The sequence below is a fragment of the Protobothrops mucrosquamatus genome, unplaced genomic scaffold (genome assembly GCF_001527695.2).
Source record: "Protobothrops mucrosquamatus isolate PMUCROS unplaced genomic scaffold, P.Mucros_1.0 scaffold366, whole genome shotgun sequence".
Classification (NCBI taxonomy): Eukaryota; Metazoa; Chordata; class Lepidosauria; order Squamata; family Viperidae; genus Protobothrops; species Protobothrops mucrosquamatus.
Genome location: NW_015386700.1, coordinates 196,999 through 221,395, shown reverse-complemented (window position 1 = coordinate 221,395; position 24,397 = coordinate 196,999). Strand labels below are relative to the sequence as shown.

Below are 24,397 nucleotides of genomic sequence, written 5' to 3'. Positions count from 1 at the left end.
ATTTTTGGGGACAGACTAATAGAGAGGGTTCCTATTTCTTTTTCCAATGTTTCATATTTGATCTTATCTCTCATCTAAGACCTGCCTGTTGTGGAAAAACCTTTGGGAATGTATATTCCAAACAACATTGCTCAGAATCATTGGATTGTGCAAATGCCTCTTGACCCATAAGTTAACAATATGTGAAAGACCTATAGGGGGGAAATTCAAAAACCACTATCAAGTTTTAATATTTAGAAAGTTAAGATCTCTTAAACAACTCACATTGACTTTCTATGTTGCTAAGACTAAGAGTGGACCAATTATACTCCCAATATTTTTTTATTATGAATGATGAAAGGGAAGGTGTGGCTGAAAGATACTTGGAGAAATGGCACTTCTATCCTGCAGAATTTATGATGCTCCTATAATGGAACTTCTGTCATACAATCAATCGATCATTTGCAGTCCCCTCATCAATTAACAATAAATTATATCTTGGCGTCTCTGAGAGATGAACAGGTTAAAAGTCTCACTAAATGCTTTTTCTTACAAATTATCACAAGAATCTCCATACACCTTCATATATAGACAGCTTTTAAAGTAAGTAGTATCATTTCTCTTTTTAATTACTTTGAACTTTATTTTCCAGGACATATTTTATACTAAAGACTTCAATATTTTCTCTGTTTTTTTCTTCCTATAAGGAAAAGTTATTTATAATCAATATAATAAAAAGTAGCGATTATCATATCTGTCTTTTTTTTAACAATATTTTATTAAGTTTTATAAGGGTAGGGGAGGGATAGGGTCAACATAGGTATTGGGGTTCAGGGTAAGATTTGGGGATGGGGTTGGGATAAGGGTAGGTACAACAGTGGGGTTACCCCCAATAATATTTCCACGCTTTAGCAAGCAGACTATTGCCCGGATACAAATATTCAATAACAATAATTAGTATGATAGTAAATAGTTATAATCAATAAAAATAACAGTGGTTATAAAGACTATCAATTAATCAGTAAATATCCTTCATCTTATTAAGTTTCATCATCATTTCTCACTAGTTCGTTTTGCTAACCATTGATAAAAATTTTCCCATGTTTTAAAATAGACTGAGTCTTCTTTCTCTTTAATTTCTAAGGTTAATCTATCCATTTCTGCACATTCTAAGATTTTCCTAATTATAATCTCATCAGATGGTATATTTTCATTTTTCCAATATTGAGCAAATGCTATTCTTGCAGCTGTCAATACATGTAGTATTAAATACTTATTCTCTTTCCCATAATTGGATCCTAATATTCCTAACAAAAACAGTTCTGGCTTAAATTCTATCTGTATTTTAGTCATCTTTTCTAGCCATGTATGAATCTTAAACTTGTCTTTCGGTCTACTCTAATGTAACTATTAACTGTAGAGCAGTTCTTTATTTGAGCAACTGTCTATATTTAACCTTTACTGTCATTCTCAAGAATTAGTATTGACCATAATGTTACCAATCCTGAGACAAAGGAATTGCTTTTCATTGGCTATGCAGAATATTATAAGGCACTTCAGAGTACTGTCCTCTTTATTCTCTTAATCATGCACATTTTTAGCAAGGCTAAGAAAGTCTCCACTTAAAGTAATCAAAGCTTATTCCTTTGGATCAGTGGTTCTCAACCTGTAGGTTGCGACCCCTTTGGGGGTCGAATGACCCTTTCACAGGGGTCGCCTAAGACCATCGGAAAACACATATTTCCGATGGTCTTAGGAACCGAGACACCGCTCTTCTATCCGTCTCCACACGGCTTCGAGCTGGGGGCCGTTGCAGCGCCAGATTCGTTTCCATCGAGCATCTCCTAAGGGAGGCTGCGCTGCTTCACAGCCCTTTCCGCGGAGGAGGCTGAACTAAGCTCTGCCGGCGCTTTTGCCTTCTTGGCTCTCTCTCTCTCTCTTGCTCTCTCTCTCTCTCCCTCTCCCCGCCTGGGCGCTTCTCTAACCAGGCTGGGCGGAGCCGGCAGAGCGGCCTTCCTGCCCCCCCTCCCCGGCCAGCTGGAGCCGGGCAGGCCGGTGACCTTCGGAAGTGAGGCGAGGACAGGCAAGGCACGCTGAGCCCCGGGCGCGGCGGGTGAGTGGGCGGCATCGATGCGCACTTGGAGAGCCCTTAGGGTTGGGGGTCACCACAACATGAGGAACTGTATTAAAGGGTCGCGGCATTAGGAAGGTTGAGAACCACTGCTTTGGATGCTCCTTTTCTGCTACAGTTGGCCTCACGTGTCAAAACAGCTGAGGCCATTTTCATCACCTCTAAATATTTGTCTGGGAAAAGTTATAAAAGCTTTAAACTAATAATTTAAAAATTGCTTTCACAATTGAATTGCTGAAGCAATATTGGGTAACAAAGCCTTGCAGATTATTCCATAATTAGTTTAAGTAGTTTCAGTTTGGGAAAGCTAGTCTTTTGGGTGTGCATGTGGGTGTTGTGATATAAACTGGAAGTTGTTCCTGGAATGTTTTATTTTTCTGTCTTTCTGCTCAAAAAACCCAAGATCAATGCATGAAGCAATAAAGCTACATTATCAGGAAGAAAAATATGTGTACCATCACTAACAGAAGGGAATTATTTAATTGAACTGAAGTAACAGTAGGAATGGGAATAAGAGTAGAGACAAGGAAGAAAGCAAAAAAAGGCAAGAGTAATGAGATAGAATAGGATTCTATCATAATAGAATAAATAGTAACTATTTCTGTTAAAGCTTCTGGGCACAAAACTAACAATTCATCAAAAAGAATACATGGAATGAATAATACAAGTATTGAATATGTCTTCTAATCTCTTAGCAGATCTTTACAAATAAGTCTCTTTTTTAATTGATATCGTTTATTTTTGGATCTTGCATATGGAGTTATATTTTAATAGTTACATTATGAGTAGAAATACCATGTGCAAGCCTTAAATTTTCCATAACTCATCAGCAACATAATACATAGTTCCAGTCACAAAATGAAATCAAGGAGCAAGTGCCAAATACTTCGAATAAATTGTACCACAATTTGTGATACTTTAGATCACATGCTTATCGATCCATAGGTTTCTTTGATGAAATGAAGACGCACACAATGTTTTAAAAATATCAAATCCCCTGTTACCCATTCTGTTCCCATCTTTCAAGGTAGAACTAGAATTCTTTGACATTTTTTTCTTGTAGTCAATAGCAACATACTTTCCACTTGTATATATAGCTTCTGTTTTAACGCAGAACATTTGAGGAGCTGTTTCCTTCTAAGGTTTCCCATGTAGGGATCTCTCTAGGTTCTTGCAGTTCACCTTGAATAACCCTGATAACAAGTCTTTAGCCAGAGGGGAAATTTCTAAGCAGCAATTCCTCCCTCCCTCCTCTAGCATGCTGTAAAAAAATATCATGAACAGGAAGAACGGATTTATCAGTTGCTTTTAAAAAGCAAACATACAGATAAACAAGTATCACAACTATGGGAATAACTTTAAATACCACTAAGCTATTAGTGAATCTCCTTCTGTCCTGCAGAGAGATGCTTACTCAATGCCAGCAGTTTTTTAAAAAATATGTTTTATTAATTTTTTAACATAATCACCTTAATATTCAGTAAACAGTGTGTTGTCTGGATTTACATTTAAGAAACATTCACTAACAGTTGATTTCTATCATCTATAATCCACATAATAACTTTACTTTATTTCCTCTTTTTCCCTTAATGTTCTCTTTTACCAACCTTAAGTTAATACAATTCTTGTTGTTTTAACGAATGATGATTGAGTATAAAATGCCAGCAGTTTTTTCTTTCTCATCATACACAATACAAATTGAGCTGTCTAATGGACTAAAGTATTTTAAAAACAGAGCACATACTTAACACAAACCAAATATATTTACTTTTTTTTTTATTATTATTTAAACCGACAAACAAAACAAAACAAAACATAATACACATATATACACAATATATATTTTAACATCAACTTCGTAACAGTAATCTTCTATTATTTACATTTTCCCCCTTATTCTTCTTTAGAGGACAAAAAATTATATGAAATACAAAAAGAGCCACAAGAATTGGATAAAATTATACATGGAACAGAAATAAAATTAATTAGCAATATATACAAATACTTATTGAAATATAAAATGGAAGATGAGGTTGTCAAAGACACAATGATTAGATGGGCAAAAAATTTCGGATATAATATAGAATTGGAGAAATGGGGAAAAATATGGAAAATAAATACAAAAATGACTATGTCAGCGGNGAAGAAGTGATAAAGAAAATCCTGGACTGTGCTGAGATGGACAAATTAACAAAAGAGATAAAAGAAAAAGAAGACACAGAATATTATTTAATATGGAGCAAGTGGTATGACTGGCTAGAGAGTAGAAATAAGAGAGAATAAATGTGGAAAGGTTAAACGTGGAAAATGTGTATATAATAATGTATGAAGGAAGAAAAATTCAAATAAGAAATAATGGGGCAATAAGGATAAATACTCTAAAAAAAATATATTTACTTTTAAAAACAGTTATTAATGCTATATTGGCCAGTTTCCAATTCGGACATCCTTCTCCCTATAAAGCAGAATTCATCATATTTTGTAAAGTTTATAAAAGTTCATCCTCAAAACTTTTATAATAAGAACATGGTAATCCATCTGGTCTGGGCTCCTTTCCTTTCCTGATTTAATACTTTTTATAACTTAGCATACTTCCTTTGTTGTTATAGGTCCATTCGTAATCTGTTTCTCTTTGTCTGTAATCCTCTGTAAAATTTGTTTCTGTAGATATTCATTTGTTTTCTCCAAAGAAATGTCTTGTCTTTTATACAGGAATAATGTTGATGAAACACATTTTGCATAGCCATGTTATTCCACTTGTAATTTCAGTATCAATTTCATCCAATCCTCCTTAAGCGTTTTGCCAAACATTTTGTAGATCTTTGAAACCCCTTTTTTTCCTTTCTAATCCAGAAAGAAGGTTGACTCACCAAGTGGGTTTCTCTTGTCCTGCCACTCAGAAAATCTCTGTTTATTTAATTGATTACATCCGAAAGTGTTTTAAGAAAGTGAGGCCCCTGTGAGCCTTGTGTCCATATAGGCAGCATTTAGGCTGTGAGTTTGATTGAAATCTTTTGATTCCCAGCAGTCAACTCACATATTGACTAGAAAAACCTCAGTCCCTGCAGTCTCCTTACGAGCAATAGCTGTCCAGAGTGCAAGAGGGTGATCCCACAATTCTCCTTGTCCAGAAAGACTATGCTGGCCAGAAATCACCATTTAGCTATCCATTTCTGCTGCAATGCCACCCCCTCTCCGTCAGGAATGTTTAGTCCACCATAGATCCTCACCCGGAAGCCCTGCAAAAAGCTTGTGTAGGAGCCCTTCCTCACTATGTTGTGTTTGGCTGCAAGATCCTTCTCCTGGTTTGGATCTCCATCTTAGCCTGGCTGATTGTCCTTTTGAGTCTTCAAGCCTTGATCCTTCTTAGTGGGTCCAGATGGAGTTTACTGCCTTATGGATCTCTCTCTCTCTCTCTCAGCATCAAGCTAGTTTGCCAAGTAATATTCCTTAATACTTTGCAAGAACCTGCCCCTCTTCCCTTGTTTCATGCAAGGAATGGAACTTCATCTAGGCTAAATGCTGTTGGAGGGAAAAGCCTTGTGTCTTCTCCCTCTCATCTTTTGCTTCTTTGTGAGTAGTCTTTCTGTCTTGATTTAAAATTGTGTTTCTTATATCTTGTTTCTCCTTAAACTGCCCTTTCTAGGCCAGTTTTTTTTTTGTCTTCTTTTTCCTAACCACAGCTCCAAGGTAACTACTGCTTCTCTCTCCTCTCATGTGTGTTCATGTATTTGTCCACAGTTCCTCAGTTTTTAATATCTTTCCTAGTTTCCTTTTTCTGTGTTCCTTGGGATCAACCGTCCATTGCCACAGGTTCATGTTTCTAATGTCCGTACTAAGACCAATCTGTAAAATTGCAGCTTCTTTATCTCCTAGTTTATTTCCATCTTCATTTCCCTTAGCATCTCCAAGGATTCAATTTTCTTTGATTTAATTTTTTGAGTTACAAACTTTTGCAATCAGATATTCTCTCATGTATCTTCCAAGTGTATGCCTTCCAAATCTTAATTCCTTCACTTATTTCTTTATTATAATGTGGACTGAACATTAATGTTGATTTAAGATGGTATCCTTTCTGGTAAAATGCCAGTCAAACAAATAGATGAAAATTAGGGCTTTCAGTATATGCGTGCTTTTTTTATATGCAAATATAAATTGGCCATGATAACTGGCTTTCTGCATTTTGTATATAAGATAACATAACTAAGATAAAAATACTAGAAATGAAGTAGATGCTACTAGAAGTTCTATAACCCTTAATCATAGCATGATGCCTGATGATCTGGAAGAGGCAAGAAGAATGCTCACAATGTAAAATTCTTATTTGTACAATGCTTGGCCTGTTCTGTGAAGTAATACTAATCCCTATGTTTAAATCAAATAATACGACACATGTTTGATTACTAAAATCTCTGTCAGTAAAGATCATCAAAAATTTGAAAAATGAAATCATATGCTGAGTATTTTAATATACAAGTATTAGTTCTCAACTATCATTTGAGACTCTTTGCGCGCGCGCACACACACGCGCACACACACACACTTTATTTGTTTTTCAAGGATAAAGTGGTAAAAGTTTTCCAAACTACAAATGTTTGTCCAAACTACAAATGTGCTGTTTTCCTGGAAGCCTCAGAAAACCTAGCTTTTGGGGAGTCCTCGTTTTCTTCCATTCTGAGGCAGGTAGGCATTAATGTTCCCTTTCAGACATTTCTAATTAAAAAGGTACCTTGTCTTATTGCTGTGTCAGCTATGGTTTTGAGAGAACGAATCTATTTTGGGTTAAATTTTGAGTCTTTAATTTTATGGAATAACATGGATAAACATTTCATTGTTGGAACTTTACAAAAATTAGATTATATCAGATAATTGGTTTCCTAGTTTCCTAGTTGCACAGTCTAAGGGTCTGGTAACCTATTGGCTAAAGACAATCCATTAGATTGTGAGTAATAATCTAAATACAATGCTCACACCCAGAAGTGTACGTCACTCCATTATGGTCTGGAAAAGCAGACAGCTTCCTATTACCCAATACCCTACAAGACAGGTAGCTAATTTTGTTCTGGAATTCTGTGGTGAAATAAATATTTTGCTTTAGGTTTTAGCTGTTATATTTCTACCCTGGCATCTTACAGCATTACCAAACTATTGGACAGTCTAAGAAAAAAAAATTGGAAGACTCGGAAAAATTGGAGGGTTACACATAGAAAATGCTGCCACCCTAGACTCTGAAATGAATGAGGCTATGTGAATGTTGAGCAAAAACACCAAGTGACAATTTGTGTACTAACTTTAAGCCATGATGCTCCCTAAACATTTTACACCTAGAACTTTCTGTAATAACCACAGTGCCTTGAATATGCATGGCCCAAGTTTTAGATTTCTGTGTGGCCAGGACCATTGTTTTGTATCTTCTCTCTGTACTAGGGAATATGAATTTTCCTTCCCAGGGGATGTTTTTAATAAAGCAATACTGTAGCTTGCATTACAATTGTATAATGAAGGAACTCCAGATCCTCAGGTTATTCCCTAACACATGGTGCATAGCTATGTGAATTAATCACATAGTGTTTTACAGAGGGATTTTAAGCTACCTTAGTAGCAAGTTGCAGAAACAGTATTAACAGGTTTTAGGCATATGGCTTCCCTTACCTATCTAAATGGTTATGCTGTGAAGAAAGATATTATCATCACTGGAGAAGTTTGACATGTATTCATCACCTGTTTGGATTTGGATTCATTTATCTCCACTATCACATCTTCATCAAAGAGCTGTAGGCAGGGGCCTCTAAGACTAACCCGGATGATTTAGATAGCAATGAGAATGTTAAAATTGGGGTCCTATACCAGGCTAGTTAAAAGCAGGCCTTTGCAAACACAGTGAGCCAAGTAAATACATTTAGGAGTCGGTTAAGATTATTTGACAGAATACATGAAAAGGAAAATACATGGCAAATATTTATTGTTGTTATTAATAGCTGTCTCTTTTGCTTTTGTTTGATTAAAACATAAACTATACAGTTAATGAAGTGTGTTAGAAAGTATCAATAATATACTTCCAAAAATCCAGAATGCGCCAATACCTTCTTAGATAAGCCAGAGCACATCTGTGCTTTCAGAAAAAATAATATGCCCCAAATCTCCTGATTTGACTCATTCACTACCTGGGTTCTATGTCTTTATTTTATATAATATTGCACATGTATTTGGTGCAACCTTTTAAAACTGTCTTATAAATCTGCTATTGCCCAAAGGTTTAATTTAATCGTCTTTCTCAGCTAGAAACTAAGTTTTGATTATGTATTTACCTACATCTATGCCAGGGGTGTCAAACTCAATTTCATTGAGGGCCGCATCACCATTACAGTTGCCCTCGGGGGGCCGGGTGGGTGTGGACAGGGTGGGTGCGGCCTACTGGGTAGGCGTGGATGGAGTGGGTGTGGCCTACTGGGTGGGCATGGCCAGCTCTACATCATTCGCATCAAGGGTGCCTGTGGGGGCCTGGGCAGAAGTGGGACAGATCTGAGGGTCTCTGGCAGAAGGGGGTGGGACCGGGGCAGGCGCCAAGGCATGGTCCATTTCTTCATTCCTCACAAAGGGTGACACTTCCCCAGCATGCACCCAGGGGGCGGGGCCGACACAGTAGGGGCTGGTTCCTCGCTGTTTCTAGACGGCCTTGCGGAGCTAAGACTGAATGTGTTTCAGCATAGATGGCCACCACAAAATTGTACATTGGCTCCCGGCCGGCCTGGGCCAGGGCCAAGGCAGCGGGGGCCGTTCCCTCACTGTTTCCAAATGGCTTCGCGGGCCACATGAAACCACTTCGCAGGCCGCATCCGGCCCCCGGGCCTTGTGTTTGACATGTCTGATCTATGCTTTGCATACTTTCCGTTTCCTTTTCCCCTTCTTGTTATACTTCGCACACTCAGGTGTGAGGAGGTATTTAAATTCAGTAGATGATGATGTACACTGATTTTCTAAGAAACTGAATTTACTGTTCTTGTTCTATGGAAGGAATATATATTTTTCAGGAATCTATATGCCAGGGTCAAATTAGACACAATCCAGCCAGGATGTTTTCCTGTATCAAAATATATGTGTGAGGCCGTAACCTCCGTTCAATATAGAGAAAAGCTTTGCATATAAACAGGCTGCTGTTTTGAGGCTTTAATTCAGTTATAAACAAAGTGATGCAAAATTGTTTGGAAGCCATATCTACCACATTTGCAAACGTCATATCTTTTAAGAACCCCATTAAAATTATTTTAAAAGTACAATAAATATTTTAGCATGTTATCCTTGTAGAGATATATTATAGAGATATGTATTTTGAAAAGGAAAAAAAATAATATTTTTCAATTTTAAGAAATATTCTATATAAAAGAATGCACGTTATGGATATGTTGGAAATATGTAGATAAGGTTTCCAAGCAATCCTTGTTGATCAGCCATTAGCATGCTTATGTTTTGCTTTCACATCCTGATGGAGATGCTTTTTGAATATTTATTCAGTTTGAAATAAAGTCACATTTGCATCAAATCACTTCCTACGTTCAAAGTTTTTCAACCACTTTTTAATAGTTTTCCATTATCTGTTTTTGCAGTAAATTTAGTAGTGGAGGAGCGAACAAGACAGATGAAAATGAAAATGCACCGGTATAATCAGACAACAGGGTGTGGTTCTAGTCAAGAACTTGAACATGAGCAATATACTAAGGTAAATATCAAAATACAACACTTTGTTTCAAAAGTTGGAGAATTTACATACTGTAGATGTTAAAAATATGGCATAAAACAAAAATATTGAGGAGGAATACCTGATATCACTCCAAAGATGCTTTTTATTGGTTTAGCTTAGGAAGCTACTGGGACTATGTTATTTTACAGAAACCATATTATTATGTCATTATTTCATTTGTGAATTTTTTTCAAGGAGGGAACACTCCTCAACTTTTTAAAAAAAAAACTAACTGCATTAAAAGAATATATGAGATGGTTACAGTTAAACATTCTAATTCTGGTTATGGAAAATAAAATTATTGTTTTGTTCCCCCTTCCCACCCATTAAAATAATAAAGAATATTAGTCATTAATCTTCACATTGTGTCAATTAAAGCTAAAAAAACATCTTAAGGAGGATTTCTAAAACAAATCATTTTTGTCAAATTGGAAATCTATCTCTAGGATTTGTAACTGAATCAGGGAGATATCCCTCCTTTAAAAAAAAAAGTCTTTCTACAATTAGGAAACTTACATTTCAAGTAGTAATACAAGCCCTGTGCAGGCAAGAAGCAAGTGAGTAGCTCAGAAGAAGCGGTGAGCAGGTCATTCCCTCTTTAAGTTATTCCTTTTCCTTCTTCCTCATAATCTCTCACAACTGTTCTTCATGTACATAGTGTGACTGTTTACAGCAGAAAGCTTTTACTTATCTATAAAGGTTTCCATGGATAATAAACTCGTCACATACTATAGCATGAGTTTGCAGAAGGAAAGGATTCAATTTGCTATTCACATATTCAGTTGTATACATTAATGTGTTGACTAAACACATTAGTCAGATCAATCATATATAGTAATTGTTTATTTACAAGCAGAAGTTTTTGTTTAAACTGTGATTTTTGCTAGTGATTTTATTATCCAATAATTAGAATTTTCTGGAATAACTTACTGATTGCTAACAGGAGAAATTGAATCAATTTGTTAATGCAAGCACCACTTTTTATCTATTGTAGGCAATCTAGACAATAATCCCCTATCATGGGATTTATTTTTAAAAAATGTTGTGCAATTTTTTTTCAATTCCCTCAAAGATTTCAGATCAAAACATTATGGCAACTTATGTATTGATAAATGTAATCTGTAGAACACAGCATTTTCATCACGTGTTATGAGATTGTGATACATGTTCTACCTATTATGTGTATGTGTAGCAATGCGTGAAGAAAACAGGCACAGTTGGTATGATTATGTTGTACTGTCCTTTTTCTCCTTTGCTTTTTATTATTTGCTCCCCATCATTCAGAAATACCAACAAACTGGTATTTTTGGACCTTCTCTTTGCTTTTGTTTGTATTAGACAATTTGTCTCATTCTACATTTTTTTATAGTTATATATAAAAGACACTCCACTAAGTGTATTCCACTAAGCTAATTAGGAACTGCTGCAGTGCTGAGAGTTTTGCCTACCTGTGTGAGACTTATGGGGACAGCAGAAAGCAATGCCTTTTGGTTGTGTCACAAACCCTTGAGATAATATTAAGATTGCCAGGAGAAATATCAACAACCTAAGATATGCAAATGATACTACTCTAATGGCAGAAAGTGAAGAGGAACTAAAGAGCCTCTTGATGCGGGTGAAGAAGGAGAGTGCAAAAGTTGGCTTGAAACTCAACATTAAGAAAATCAAAATCATGGCATCCGGCCCTCTCAATTCCTGGCAAATAGATGGGGAAGAAATGGAGGTAGTGACAGATTTTATTTTCCTGGGCTCCAAGATCACCTCAGATGGGGACTGCAGCCAAGAAATTAAAAGACGCTTGCTCCTGGGGAGGAAAGCTATGGCAAATCTAGACAGCATACTAAAAAGCAGAGACATCACCCTGNGAGAAGACTCCTGCGAGTCCCTTGGACTGCAAGGCGTTCAAACCAGTCAGTCCTAGAAGAGATCAACCCCGACTGCTCTTTAGAAGGCCAGATCCTGAAGTTGAAACTCAAATACTTTGGCCACCTAATGAGAAGGAAGGACTCACTGGAGAAGGGCCTAATGCTGGGAAAGATTGAGGGCAATAGAAGAAGGGGACGATAGAGAATGAGGTAGCTGGATGGAGTCACTGAAGCAGTAGGCGTGAACTTAAATGGACTCCAGAAGATGGTAGAAGACAGGAAGACCTGGAGGAACGTTGTCCATGGGGTCGCGATGGGTCGGACACGACTTCGCAATTAACAACAACAACAATATCCATATAGCTCCTTTTCTATTGATATTTAGAAAGGCTATGAAAGCAGTAATGTTTGGAAGAAATTTTAATATGGTTATGGGTATTAGAATATTTAATAATAAATATAATAACAGTGGGAATATGGATTTTAGCTGTTTTAACTAAAAACTGTTAAAAACTTTACTTTCCTTAAATTGGTTCTACTCTATGATTTTTCTGCTGGAAGCCACAATAAATTCTCCAGGAGTGTGCCCATATAGAAATCTAATAAATAATTACTAAATAGACAATTAAATTACAATAGTTTTTGGAAAGCAAAGATATTGGAAGAATAGATATTGTTATATTTCTTTTCTAGAATCTTTCCAGGTATTGATGTCAGGCTGATAGATCTGTAGTTTTCTGGATCCATTTTTTTTTTTCTTTTTTAAAGTTGGAAAAAAAATTACAGACCTATCAGGTTGACATCAATACCTGGGAGAATTCTGGAAAAGATAATCAAGCAACAAATATGCAAACGCTAGAAGCAAACAAAGTCATAAACAGAAGCCAACATGAATTTGTCAAAAACAGATCGAGCCAAACAAATCTTATTGCATTCTTTGACAATGTGACAAAATTAATGGACCAGAAAAATGCTGTGGATATAATTTACTTGGACTTCAGTAAGGTATTTGATAAACTAGACCTTCCCCCACTTCTGAACCATGTAGCTTGCAAACTGCCTTCTCCAGCTTTATGGCTTATCGTATTGTGCAAATACACCATATTAAAAATTTCACATTGAGGAAAACCAGAAAGCATCACCATGATTTTGGGGAGATCTTTTGGTGGATAGACTACAGCAGTGGTGGCGAACCTATGGCACAGGTGCTAGAGGCGGCACTCGGAGCCCTCTCTGTGGGCACGCACACCGTCACCCCAGTCCTAGGCCTTCAGCTGGTTTTTATAAAACCTTTTCGCTTTAGGCCTCCGCCACTGTGTGCAAAAAAAAAAAAAGGTTCAATCAATCAGTCTATTTCATCTTGCGGGGAAAAAAAGATCTTGCAAAGTTGGAATTGATTGATCAAACTTTTTAGTCCCACCCAGTCTGCAGTTACCACCGCAGCCACGCCCACCCAATGGGCCACATCCACCCGGCACCCGACGATGTATAAGTGGGTTTTGGGTTGCAGTTTGGGCACTCAGTCTCTAAAAGGTTTGCCATCACTGGACTACAGGATGTTGCCTCCACACAGCCTGCAATTTACTTGATTTTTTAATCTTTTACTTGATTTATTTGATCTTTTTGTTATTACCTGAGTTTATTCGATCATTTGATATGTAACAGAAAAAGGACCATTAGAGATTGAAAAGTGGTCCAATACCTAATCCAATCGTAATGAAATAGTTCGAAGATTGAAACTGTAAAGTGGGAATTTTATTAACAAGAGACAGGTGGCAGAAACATTGAAAGCCAGGAAACAAGCAGCTTTATACAGCTGATTCAGGCAGATGGGGGTTTTAAGCCTAGAGGGCAAGATTCTAGGAGACTGCTAGCAGCAACGTATTTATATATACAACTTCCTAATTTTGTGAAATACTTTTTTATAAATTACTTAACTAAAGCTTCTTATGTAGTATTCATAATATAAAGCAGGGAGTTTAATTGTAAAACCAGGCATGAAACACTGATACTGTAGATGGGTTTTGAAACTGAGCATAGCTTATAGATGATTTAATAAATTTTAGAAGAGTGTTGAGGGTGTTTTAGAAGAGTGTTGAGTGTTTTTATAGCCAATGTACTGCATTTATATTCTCAACTAATTGTCCAAACTGACAAATAGGGTGATTGAATTATTTACTGTTAAATTACTAAAAATATCAATACTTAGTGTATTTTCAGGTCATTCTGAAATGGTCATTTTAGCTGGATTGTGCTATCTGTTCCTTTCATTAAAAACAGCACTAAAGAACAACAGAAATGCTAACAAGAAGCAGGGTTTTTTGTTCTAGTATCCTTATTTTGCTGTACACTTTCCATTCCCTGGTTGCTAAATAATAGTTTTAAGAGTATCCACTAGAAATCAACAAAATCCAAATGTGGACCATGGGCACTGATAGTAGTAAACACTCATTGGAAATCAAGTTTAGAGTAGAAACTTTGAAGAGATTGCATCATCATTTAGCAGCTCAGATTGTTACCCTTAATCATTTCAATACTCAACAATGCTAATGCCGCCACCATTTTTTTTTTAAAAAAAATAGCAACTTCTTGCTGAACATGAGAATGGCAAAATTATCTTTGGCTCCTTACCACAATGCTGCCTACCAGTCTTTTTTTTTTTTTTAAGACAGAGATAATGTGTGCATACAGAAACGATCAGAATCATGGTCATTTGCAAATTAATATTTTTATTTATCCATTTTGAAGTTAATACTCTATTCTTACTGTTTACCTTCTCATAAACTGGTCCCTTAAACTTTATGAAATAGTGTATGCCTCTTTTTTTTAATTACTGTACTACATAAAAGCAGCAGCAGCTCATTGGCGGCCTTCTGAAGTTGTGCCTCTCGTAACGGTGCTTGTAATGACATGACATTTTTGGTTTTGCATGCGTGTCAATGGACCTCACGTTGTCTCTTCTCATCTTCAGTATAATATACAAACCGATCAGTACAGAAGTTGTGATAATGTCTCTGCCAAGTCCTCAGACAGTGATGTCAGTGATGTGTCAGCTATTTCCCGCACCAGCAGTGCCTCTCGCCTCAGCAGCACAAGCTTTATGTCAGAGCAATCCGAGCATCCAAGAGGCAGAATCAGGTGAGCTTTAAATCTTTAGGGTAATGTGCTGATTAAAACCTTATCTCTTTTTCCATACAATGTACAATGATTTGCTAAACCCTATATTTTAGATTCACATAATTTTACAAAATAAACAGATTCCTCAACAACAGTAAACATTTGGTGAGATCAGACGAAGACGCTCACCTTTCTTCATATGGTAAAGCAGTGGTTTAAAAAAGTCATTTTGGCATGTGTCACAAATACAGATGTCCACAGGATACAGCATTACATCAAAACATATCAAGGGTTCAAAGAAAGTGCAGAAAAACCAAAAAAACCCTCTAATTTGCAAAGATCCTTTGAAATGTGCAGGAATTTCAAGCAAATGCTGTTAACTACCATCCAAGCAAGTTCAATATAGTTTGAACTCCAGCGAATGAAGTTTTTATACTTGCAGTATGATTTTTCCCTTTTATTTTTAATAATTGTTTAAAAGCAGGGCCACCAAAAAAACCCAGTAGAAGATGTGGGTGCTCCATCACTGCAGATTTTTTAAAGAAGAGATTGGACAACCATTTGAGTGGAATGTTACAGGGTCTCCTGCTTGAGCAGCATGTTGGAATAGAAGACCTCAAATGTCCCTTCCAACTGTTTTATTCTGTTCAAGTAAAAAGTAAAAAAAAATATAGACATGATTTACAAACTATATAAAGTCAAATAAGAATTTTTGAAGTAATGTTAGATTTGTGTTGAAAATAAAACTGATCTTACATCAGTTTAACATATCAGAACCATTATTAAAATCAAGCCAGTATTTAATAATTAATAGTCAGTGTACAAAGCATCCCTTAAAATTAACAAGAGTTTTATTTCATCTAAAAAGTCTATAGCAATAGCAAGCACTTAGACTTATATACTGCTTCATAATGCTTTATAGCCCTCTCTAAGCGGTTTACAGAGTCAGCATATTGCCCCCAACAATCTGAGTCAAATTTCAGCTGGTGAGACTCGAATTGCCAAACTGCTGGTAGCCAGGAGTCAGCAGAAGTAGCCTGCAGTATTACATTGTAACCACTGTATCTGTCCTTATTTAATGAAGCAATCATAATCAAATAGCAGTCTGGACATTTAAGTTGCTTTACGAAATACTTCTTCTGCATCATATCTTCGAAATCCTTAAAACTTAAGTCTAGTTGTATGGTAATTTCCTGTGAGCAACACAAAATCAGTTAAAGTATTTGGTTGTGGCATGTTATTCAAATATGTTCCAAATTTTTAAGGATACTTGACTCCGTAACAGTTCTGGGCAGTATACAATCTTAAAAATGAATCCACAAGAATAAACCAGCATGTTCTTAACATAGAACTCCTCCATAAGAAGCTTATCATGTAATGTAAACTGAGGCCAGAGGAAGCACTAGGTTTTAAGAGCTTATTTGAATAAGTCTAGGGTAGGAGCCACACAAATCTCTGGAAAGATGCTGTTCCAGAGTATAGTGAGCACATAAAAATAGGCTTACTTCTTGGGTCCCATGAGATTGCATTGTTTAATTGATGGGACCCAGAAGATGACAACTCTTTCAGATTAAACAGGATAGGCAGGCATCACAGGAGACAGACAGTAGCCAGGCCCTACACAATGAAGGAGTTTATAAGCATCTCAAATTGCTCTGAACCTGTTAGCTAGTGTAAAAGAACATAGGTGTTACATGGGCATATTATGCATGCTCATGATTGCCCATGTTTTCTGGATCAGCTGCAGCTTCCAAGTGACCTTCAAAGGTAGGTCCATGTACAGTGCATTGCAGCAAGCCACACACAAAGCGATCAAAGCAAGCCTTCCAGTGATAGGGAGTGACTGTCTAGCAGGTTCAGAATGCTTCCAGTTCAGAAATGGGCACAACTGGCATATATTGAATCTGTACAAAGACCTATCTGGACACAACTGCCACCTGATCCCCCAGCCAGAGCTATAAGTCCAGAAAAAAAACATAATCTATATTTTCAACTGCTTCAGAATGATCAGGTGTACACTGTAAAGTAATTTGGGGTTTGCAGACATATGAGTGACTATTTCAATGTCTGATACATCACAGCACATTATTTCACATATATGATGTGATACATACAAGTCTTATGGGCAAAACACAACTTGTTTAACTTTCTAGGAAAATGTGAACCAGATTCCCCCCTCCCCCCAAAACACACACATACACACACACAAAGAAAATCCTTTAATCAACCGTTTCCTTTTTAATCTATCCAATTCTTTTATTTTGGTAAGGAAGAAATCTGTAGGAATTTTCTGTTACCCTTCAAACAAATCTCAGGCATATGATCTAGTATTCCATTATTCTGTTTCCCTCTACGGTAGTTTGAGAATCTGAGTTGAAAAAGCAAATTCAGAAGAGAATTATAGGTTAAGGCATCTCTTGAAATAATGCAAAAAAGTATTTCATAGCCTGCAGGAATTTAATTAATATAGACAAAACATAAATATCTGATTTGTTTTTAGAAACCCATTGAAAGTATAATCCTGTGAAGGTGTTTTCATAAGTATGTCCATCAAGTTTGATTGGAATTATTCCAAGTAAAAGTGTTGCAATAATGTTCCTGAATGAACAGTTGTATTTCTTTTTTAAGACACTAAACAATAGCATTGCTTGCTATTCAAATTTATTTCTCAGCAATAAGATTTTTAATATATATACTATGTGACAGAGTTACCCTATCTTAAAATAACAATTCTTAGGTATAAGAATTACGGTTTAGCAAGTCAAATATTAGTTTGTTTCATTTCTGTACAAGGGTACAAAACACCCTAATAGTTTTTGATAAATTTGGAACTTTTTGAATTATCTGATTTCAACTGTGTGAGAGTGCGACTACTTTTCTTGAAAAGTCCTTCTTTATTTAACTGATTAAGTAAATAGCACTGAACAAAGACTTATAAATTATGAAACCAGAAAGAAAAAATAAAATTTCCCTTAAAACCAGCAAACCTGGCCCTTCTTGCATTTAAGATAATCTTGGATTAATCATTAAACAAACAAACAAACAAAAACATATGCTTATGGCACCAAGGGAAGGGTTATTTCTCTTAGCTATCTTTGGGAGGGCGATTAAAAATAGTTAGCAAAAAAAAATATATTTCCATTTTTCCCTTACAACAATTTTATTAAAAATGCATTAAGAAGCATTGAAATTTGCATTTTTTTCTGTTGCCCTAGTTATAAGTAAAATGAAATTCTATTATTTATGGCTGTGTAGTGTGAATTAAAAAAAAGTTTAATATAGTTCTGGTGTCTTTCCTGGGAGATGACTAGGAAGAAAACTGAATTTTTAACTTCCTGTTTCACCTTCAGCTCTTACTGAGTTTTAATGTTTTGTTAGTTAAACAGTGGAAGGGCCAAAGGGCTTTATTGTTGGGCTGTGCTTAGGACATCAATTGTTCACAACCCTGCTTTCAGATAACGTGATTTTGCAATCAAATGTTTTCAGTGGTTTAGTTTTCCCTCTTTCTTTTGTTAAATTTACACACAAAGCTAGACATTGCACAAGGAGTGATGTGTTAATTTATCGGAGCCCCCAATCAATAGTCTAAGCCCCTTTTTTGACTAACAACTTTTCCTAAAAGGCATAAGCTTTTGTAAGCTCACTTTGTCAGGTGGAGTGGTTAACCCAATGTTTCACAACCTCAGCAACTTCAAGATGTGTGGACTTCAACTCCCAGAATTCCCCAGCCAGCCCCTTGAAGAGTTGAAGTCTACACCTTTGAAATTGCTGAGGTTCAGAAATGGTTAAGCCAATACAGGATTTGAAAAAAGGATAAGGTAAATTATTGTTGGTGGGGAGATAAAGCTTGGCTCTGCAGATGGAGGTGACATATGGGACAGATAACAAGTACCTCATAATTCCTTTTTTCATTTTGAGTTATCTACATTTAATTTTGCATGCCTGCATGTTGTGACTATGGGAAGATCAAAATCCTTAGAGAACTGCAAAGTTGATGGCAAAAAAGACAGGAGGATTTCGTGGGAATTAGATGACAAGACGGGGCACAGTGGAAAAAAAAAGAATGTGGAAGACAAGACAAGAAGGCATACTGTTGCTGATGTGAGGTAAAGGCTAGCTTCTTTCCCTTGTGAATTTGTACCTGTAACCCAAGATGTCATGATTTCATTAGTTTGGAAGAATGACATATGTTTCAACTGATGTTCATGCATTGCTTGGTTGCTATTCTAAACAACCAAAGGTATTTTTAAAAAACTAAACATCTCACAGCTCTTTTTCTCCCTCCCCATCACCAGGAGTCAACATTTTATAGTAACACATTTAATAACTAATAATTTCCTCTATTTTATTTCAATCAAAATATGTGGTTTAGAGGAGACAACTCATATTGTTTAATGATAGAACCCTCTCTGATATGTCCTTCACCATTTTCATAATATTTAGTACTATATTGTTATTTCATAATGTTTAGAATCAAGGCAATTCTAACTGTAAAACAATTTACATATCATAACTGATAGAGCACAAACACATGATAAACACAAACTGATTGCGTATCTTTGTTAAATATCAAGTGACTCTTTTTGGTCTGGCCAAGCTAGAAGAGCAACATTATATCTTACTGTACATGAAAGTGCCTTTTCTGTAAGGAATAAACACACATACATTCAGTACATAAGTCTGAATATATTCTAGTCTGCATACTTAAAACCCAGTGCTACTGAGAGAAGAATTATTGGAGATAGGATTAAGTGACCACATCCTTTAAAGGTTATTTCTTTGGACTTCCACCCTCATTTAAGCTGTGAGGTGAGTTTCCCTTTTTCTTGAAGGATTTGTTGGTGGTCAGATACTAACAAAGAGACATCTTCAGGAGATTTGGAGAAGAATTCTCGAGAGACATCACCAACTGGTGAGATAGGTACCATTATAATGTATAATATAGGGAGCTAGTTTGCAGATCTCTATAATAGTGGGATAGTGTGGTAGTTAAGGCATAGGAACCAGGAGGATTGCATCTCTCTTAGGGATGAAACCAGCAAGGTGACTTCGCACCAGTCACTGACTCTCATCTCAACCCACTTTCACAGAGTTGTAGTTGTGGGGAAATAGGAAGCCGTACTTTAAGTATGTTCTGCTGCCTTGCCCCCCTCCCCCCATATAGACCCATTTATTAGATAAAAATCTAATAATAACCATTGAGGCAAAGAATGGGCCTACTACCTGGTACTACCCTTACTCATTTCACTAGAATGTTTTTCAGTTAAGACACCATGCTAGAAAGCAGGAGACTCTGAGTTCTAGCCTTGCCTTAGGCATGAAAGCCAGCTGGGTGATCTTGGCCAGTCATTTTTTCTCAGCCCAACTCATCTCACAGGATGGTTGTTATGGGGAAAATAGGAGGAAGGAGTATTAGGTACATTTGCCACCTTCAGATATTTATGAAAATAATAAAGCCAATTTAAAAACAAATAAATAACACTTCTAGACAGCAAAAATTGTGGCACACTTTTGTTTGGAAGAATGCCTAGAAAATGACAAAGTATAAATGAAATAGTGGAATGTAGCATGCGATGGAACGGTTTAGAATGTTAAAGCAGGAGTAACTTTACTAAATCCTCCAGTAAAATGTTGATGACTGGCCATGTCATCCATGGCAGCCATTTGCGAAAATGCCCAGGGCCAAAAAGGTTATGACACATAATATGTCTACCATTATTTGGTACACTATCATGTTCATTATTCTTCATGTTGAGTAGCTATTTATAATATTCAGCAGTTTGTGTGTTCTTCACCACTTGATTATAGGGTGAATCTCAAATTACTCTCCTTTCCAATTAAGAAAGATGACAGGAGTGAAGTTTTATTACTAGACAGTTCTGATCAATGCAATTGAAGCCTTCATTTGGTTTAAAATTAAATAGTTTTTGTTTACATCCTACTCTTATAAATATTTACTGATAATTAAGTTTCACTGAACAGAACTTGTTTGTAAGAAAACTTGTATAGGATTGTAATGTTAATTAGTTTGTAAAAAGACTAATTTTTCTTTTCAAGATAAGAATGTTCTCTGTGAGTGACTGAAAGGACCATTGAGGACATTCTGAAGTAACACTTAAATATGGGACACTTGGAATAACAGGGTAGTTTATTTTTAGAAATATGATGTTCCTCATTAAATAGAGATGATTATCTTTCTCTTTGGTCCAGGACTTCTACTTGCTCTGAAATTAATATTCATGAGCCACCTCCTTGTAAAGAGATCCATAGACACTCAGATTTACAGTAGTAGGTATTTAATGGAGAAAGCAGACAGCATTGATGAAATCTGTCAACAAACCACAATAAGGAAACCTATCTATGGTCCAAAAAGAAGCCCATGAGCTATCAATAATTTCTTATTGTACTGAAGAATTATATGAAATAGGGACAATCTATCTGAATGAAATTATCAAAGATTCCATGCTAAGAGATCAACAAGATCGAAAAATAGTGACTCACATCTTGTGCAGAAGCAACTGTGCTGCTGGCCTTCATTTCAAAAAAAGATGTATTTTCATAGAGTGCATAGGTGAGTCATTTTACAAAACAGATATTAAATGTGTAAGTTTATTTGGCAAACTAAAATTATACAGCCTTCAATATGATGTTTGTTATATATTAAACTGAATCTGAGGGGAGGAGTGTTGTCATATGCTTATTTGTATGCATATAATTGATCTACATATTGAAATATTATTTTGAGAAACTTAGAATGACCAATTTATATTATTTTAACATGCTGCTCAATTTGAGTCCCACAATAAGTAAAGTATGCCTTTTTATTTCCATTGTTGCATCACATCATTGAAATAAAACACTGACGATTACAGTGAAATGTAGCTTGCTTGTGCCATCAAAATATACAATGTTGATTGTTTGAATAGCTCAGCTTTTGATAGGACCACATTAATTCTTTTAGTTAATTTGTATTTATCTCTCAATGATGATGGGATTCTTCTAATGAGAAATACATGATTTTAAGAATAATTTAAATCCATCAGAAAGATCTAAATTTGCTTTAGGGTTCCTCAAAAATCTGGATATGAATCTTGGTAGAAGCTTGATATTTTGTTTTTGAACTCTAGATGTCCCTATTTCACATACAAATTCTGAAATTCTTTTCAGAACTAAGAGGCAGTTATTCAGCAATCCTTTATTTAATCCTAAAATAGAAAGCTAATTTAAGTTTATAAATGCCCCAAGGGCTTCCTTCTTTTTGAGATATTCCTGTGAAATATTTTTTTGAAACCTTCAGTTTTCAAAGGTTAATTGTCCTGCAGGCTAAGTAGGCTAATAGGATTGCTCCGTTATTGGGAGGGGGGAGACACTGTCCAATAGCCATACAGGGTTACCACAAGGTTTTCTGGGTTGCGGTGTAGTAAAACTTTCACTTGATTCAGATAGGCTCAGTCAAATCAAGGTATCTCTCAATTACCAGGGGGAAAAAAATCACTCCCCCAAGTTTAGCTTTGATGCTCATTAGTGATCACTGGAATCTTCTGGAATCTTCCCTTCCCTTAGAATTTAAGTGTAGAGATGAAGCACTGATGGTTGATGGCCCATGATGAGGAAGGCCTTAGAAGACAGGTGCATCAAGGATGCTGGGAAATGTAATTTTCCAAGGCATCTCAGTACCTAGTATAGATTTTAGTAAACTGCTTATCTCAGAACTATTGTATCAAGGATTATGATTTCTTATCCCTTTAATAAGAGATTTGGGACACGTAATTATCAGAATGTTTGACAACAATCACAGTGACATACCACTAGGATTTTCTTATCTTAATTATTTCTAATATTGTAATGGAAATCTATACTGTATAGTTTGGCGTAATAGTTAAGGCACCAAGCTAGAAGCTGGAATATTGTGAATTCTAGTCTTCCCCAAAAATTTCTGTTATGTGTCTATCCTGCATCCTAATCCTTGTGTAATTAATAATTGTGATACATTCAAAACAATAGCAGTATAGCAAAGAGCTTCACTATTTATTTCAAGAACAAATGTGTGTAATGAATGACTTTTTCGTTTTCCCAGGGTTGAGGATTTAGTTCATTTTGTTTCTTACTTATCTAGTTTTATTCTGATAAAAAGTGGTTATGGTTAGGAATAAATACTAAGATGATTTCTTCATAATTACCTATTTTTAAATGAAATCCACCAAAAACTATAGCTGGGCAACTCCACTGATATCAAATTTTCAGGGGAGTAGATCTCAAGAAAGATTCATCTTTGAGCATTTGAGAATGGAAAATTAAAATAGTCGCTCAATAATAGACATGGCTAATATTGTAATTAATTTGTTTCACAACAAAAAATTAGATTTATCATGTATAAGATTTGTGTCCTGCCCTTGATGTTAAGGAAAGAACTGACTTTTTTTTTCTTGTTTTGGGATGATGGTCATGATGATAATATTGTGGCTGCTATTATAAAACCAATCTACATTTTTCATCTTTGGGGTTCCTATGTTAGAATAGGAAATTCTTATATAAAGTAGGGTAGCTGTGATAGAAAAATCTAAACCTAACCAGAGTAAGACTGATTTGTAATGGTTAAAATTTGGTGGCAAAAAAATGATCACATCAGAATTGCTCAAACAATAGTACTTTATTATCTTGTATTTTAGTCTTTTGCTTCTTACTTCATTGCCAATCTTACTTCAGTGCCAGTCATGTTTTCTGTTTCTGTGTAATAAATCCTTTCTTTACCCAATTTAAGAATTCACAACATGTGTGCATGTGCAACACATGCAATAATCAGGCAAGGAAGTTTGGCTGCAGGATGTTTTTTCCAAGGAGAAAAAACTAACAGGAAGAAAGAAGTAGATCCAGAAAAAATAACATCAATTTATTTCAAAAGAGAATTAAGCATTGTCCCATGTAAATAAATCTCTATATCACTAAAATTCTCCTGTCCTTTTATTTGTAATTTTCAATTAGGCAAAATGGTGCATGCTAGGGCAGAATTTTTGAAGGTATCTCAAATGCATTAAAAGAATGCAAACAAGAGATCCATTTCTCCTGTGGAATTGAAATTTCAAGTTACCTTCAGACCAGTTGTATTTGTAAACTTGTGGCCACTGCAGCGCTGCTGTGGTCAGCCATAGTCACACGATTATGATTTTTGATGCTCCCCATCAACTTCCCACAAGCAATATCAATGTGGAAGCTGGCAGGAAATTAGAAGTTGCTCCCACTCCCATTAATTTTTGCCCAATCATGGTTGTTCTATTTTTGGTATTCCTCAGGTATTTTTTTTACAATTTCACCTTTCTCTAGTTTAACTCTCAGATGGAAGTTCTATTAATTTAATAGGCTCTAATTCTTTTTTTTTTTCCAAAGAAATTTTATTGATTTTCATCATAAAAAAACAATCATAAGCATGAATAAACACAATAAAAAGTAAAATCCCCCACCCACCCCCCCGGACTTCCCAAACCTAATCCCAGGATAATATTCATATATAAATAAACAAATACTAATATCTCTAACTCCACAAAATATCTTAATCTACATGAAAAGATA

The 24,397-nt window shown here is 35.8% G+C and overlaps 1 protein-coding gene across 5 annotated transcripts in view; it reads left to right on the top strand.

Annotated features, from left to right (window-relative positions):
• The window catches only part of RIMS1 (regulating synaptic membrane exocytosis 1), a 101,571-nt gene that overhangs the window by 57,766 nt on the left and 19,408 nt on the right, over positions 1-24,397 (top strand). Inside the window, exons 15-16 of one of the 5 annotated variants that reach the window (XM_029284081.1) lie at positions 9,715-9,827; positions 14,685-14,851. The exons of the other annotated variants lie outside the window; for them this stretch is intronic. Coding sequence (XP_029139914.1) covers positions 9,715-9,827; positions 14,685-14,851 — 280 coding nt within the window. The remainder of the gene's footprint in view (positions 1-9,714; positions 9,828-14,684; positions 14,852-24,397) is intronic. 5 annotated transcript variants of the gene reach the window in all.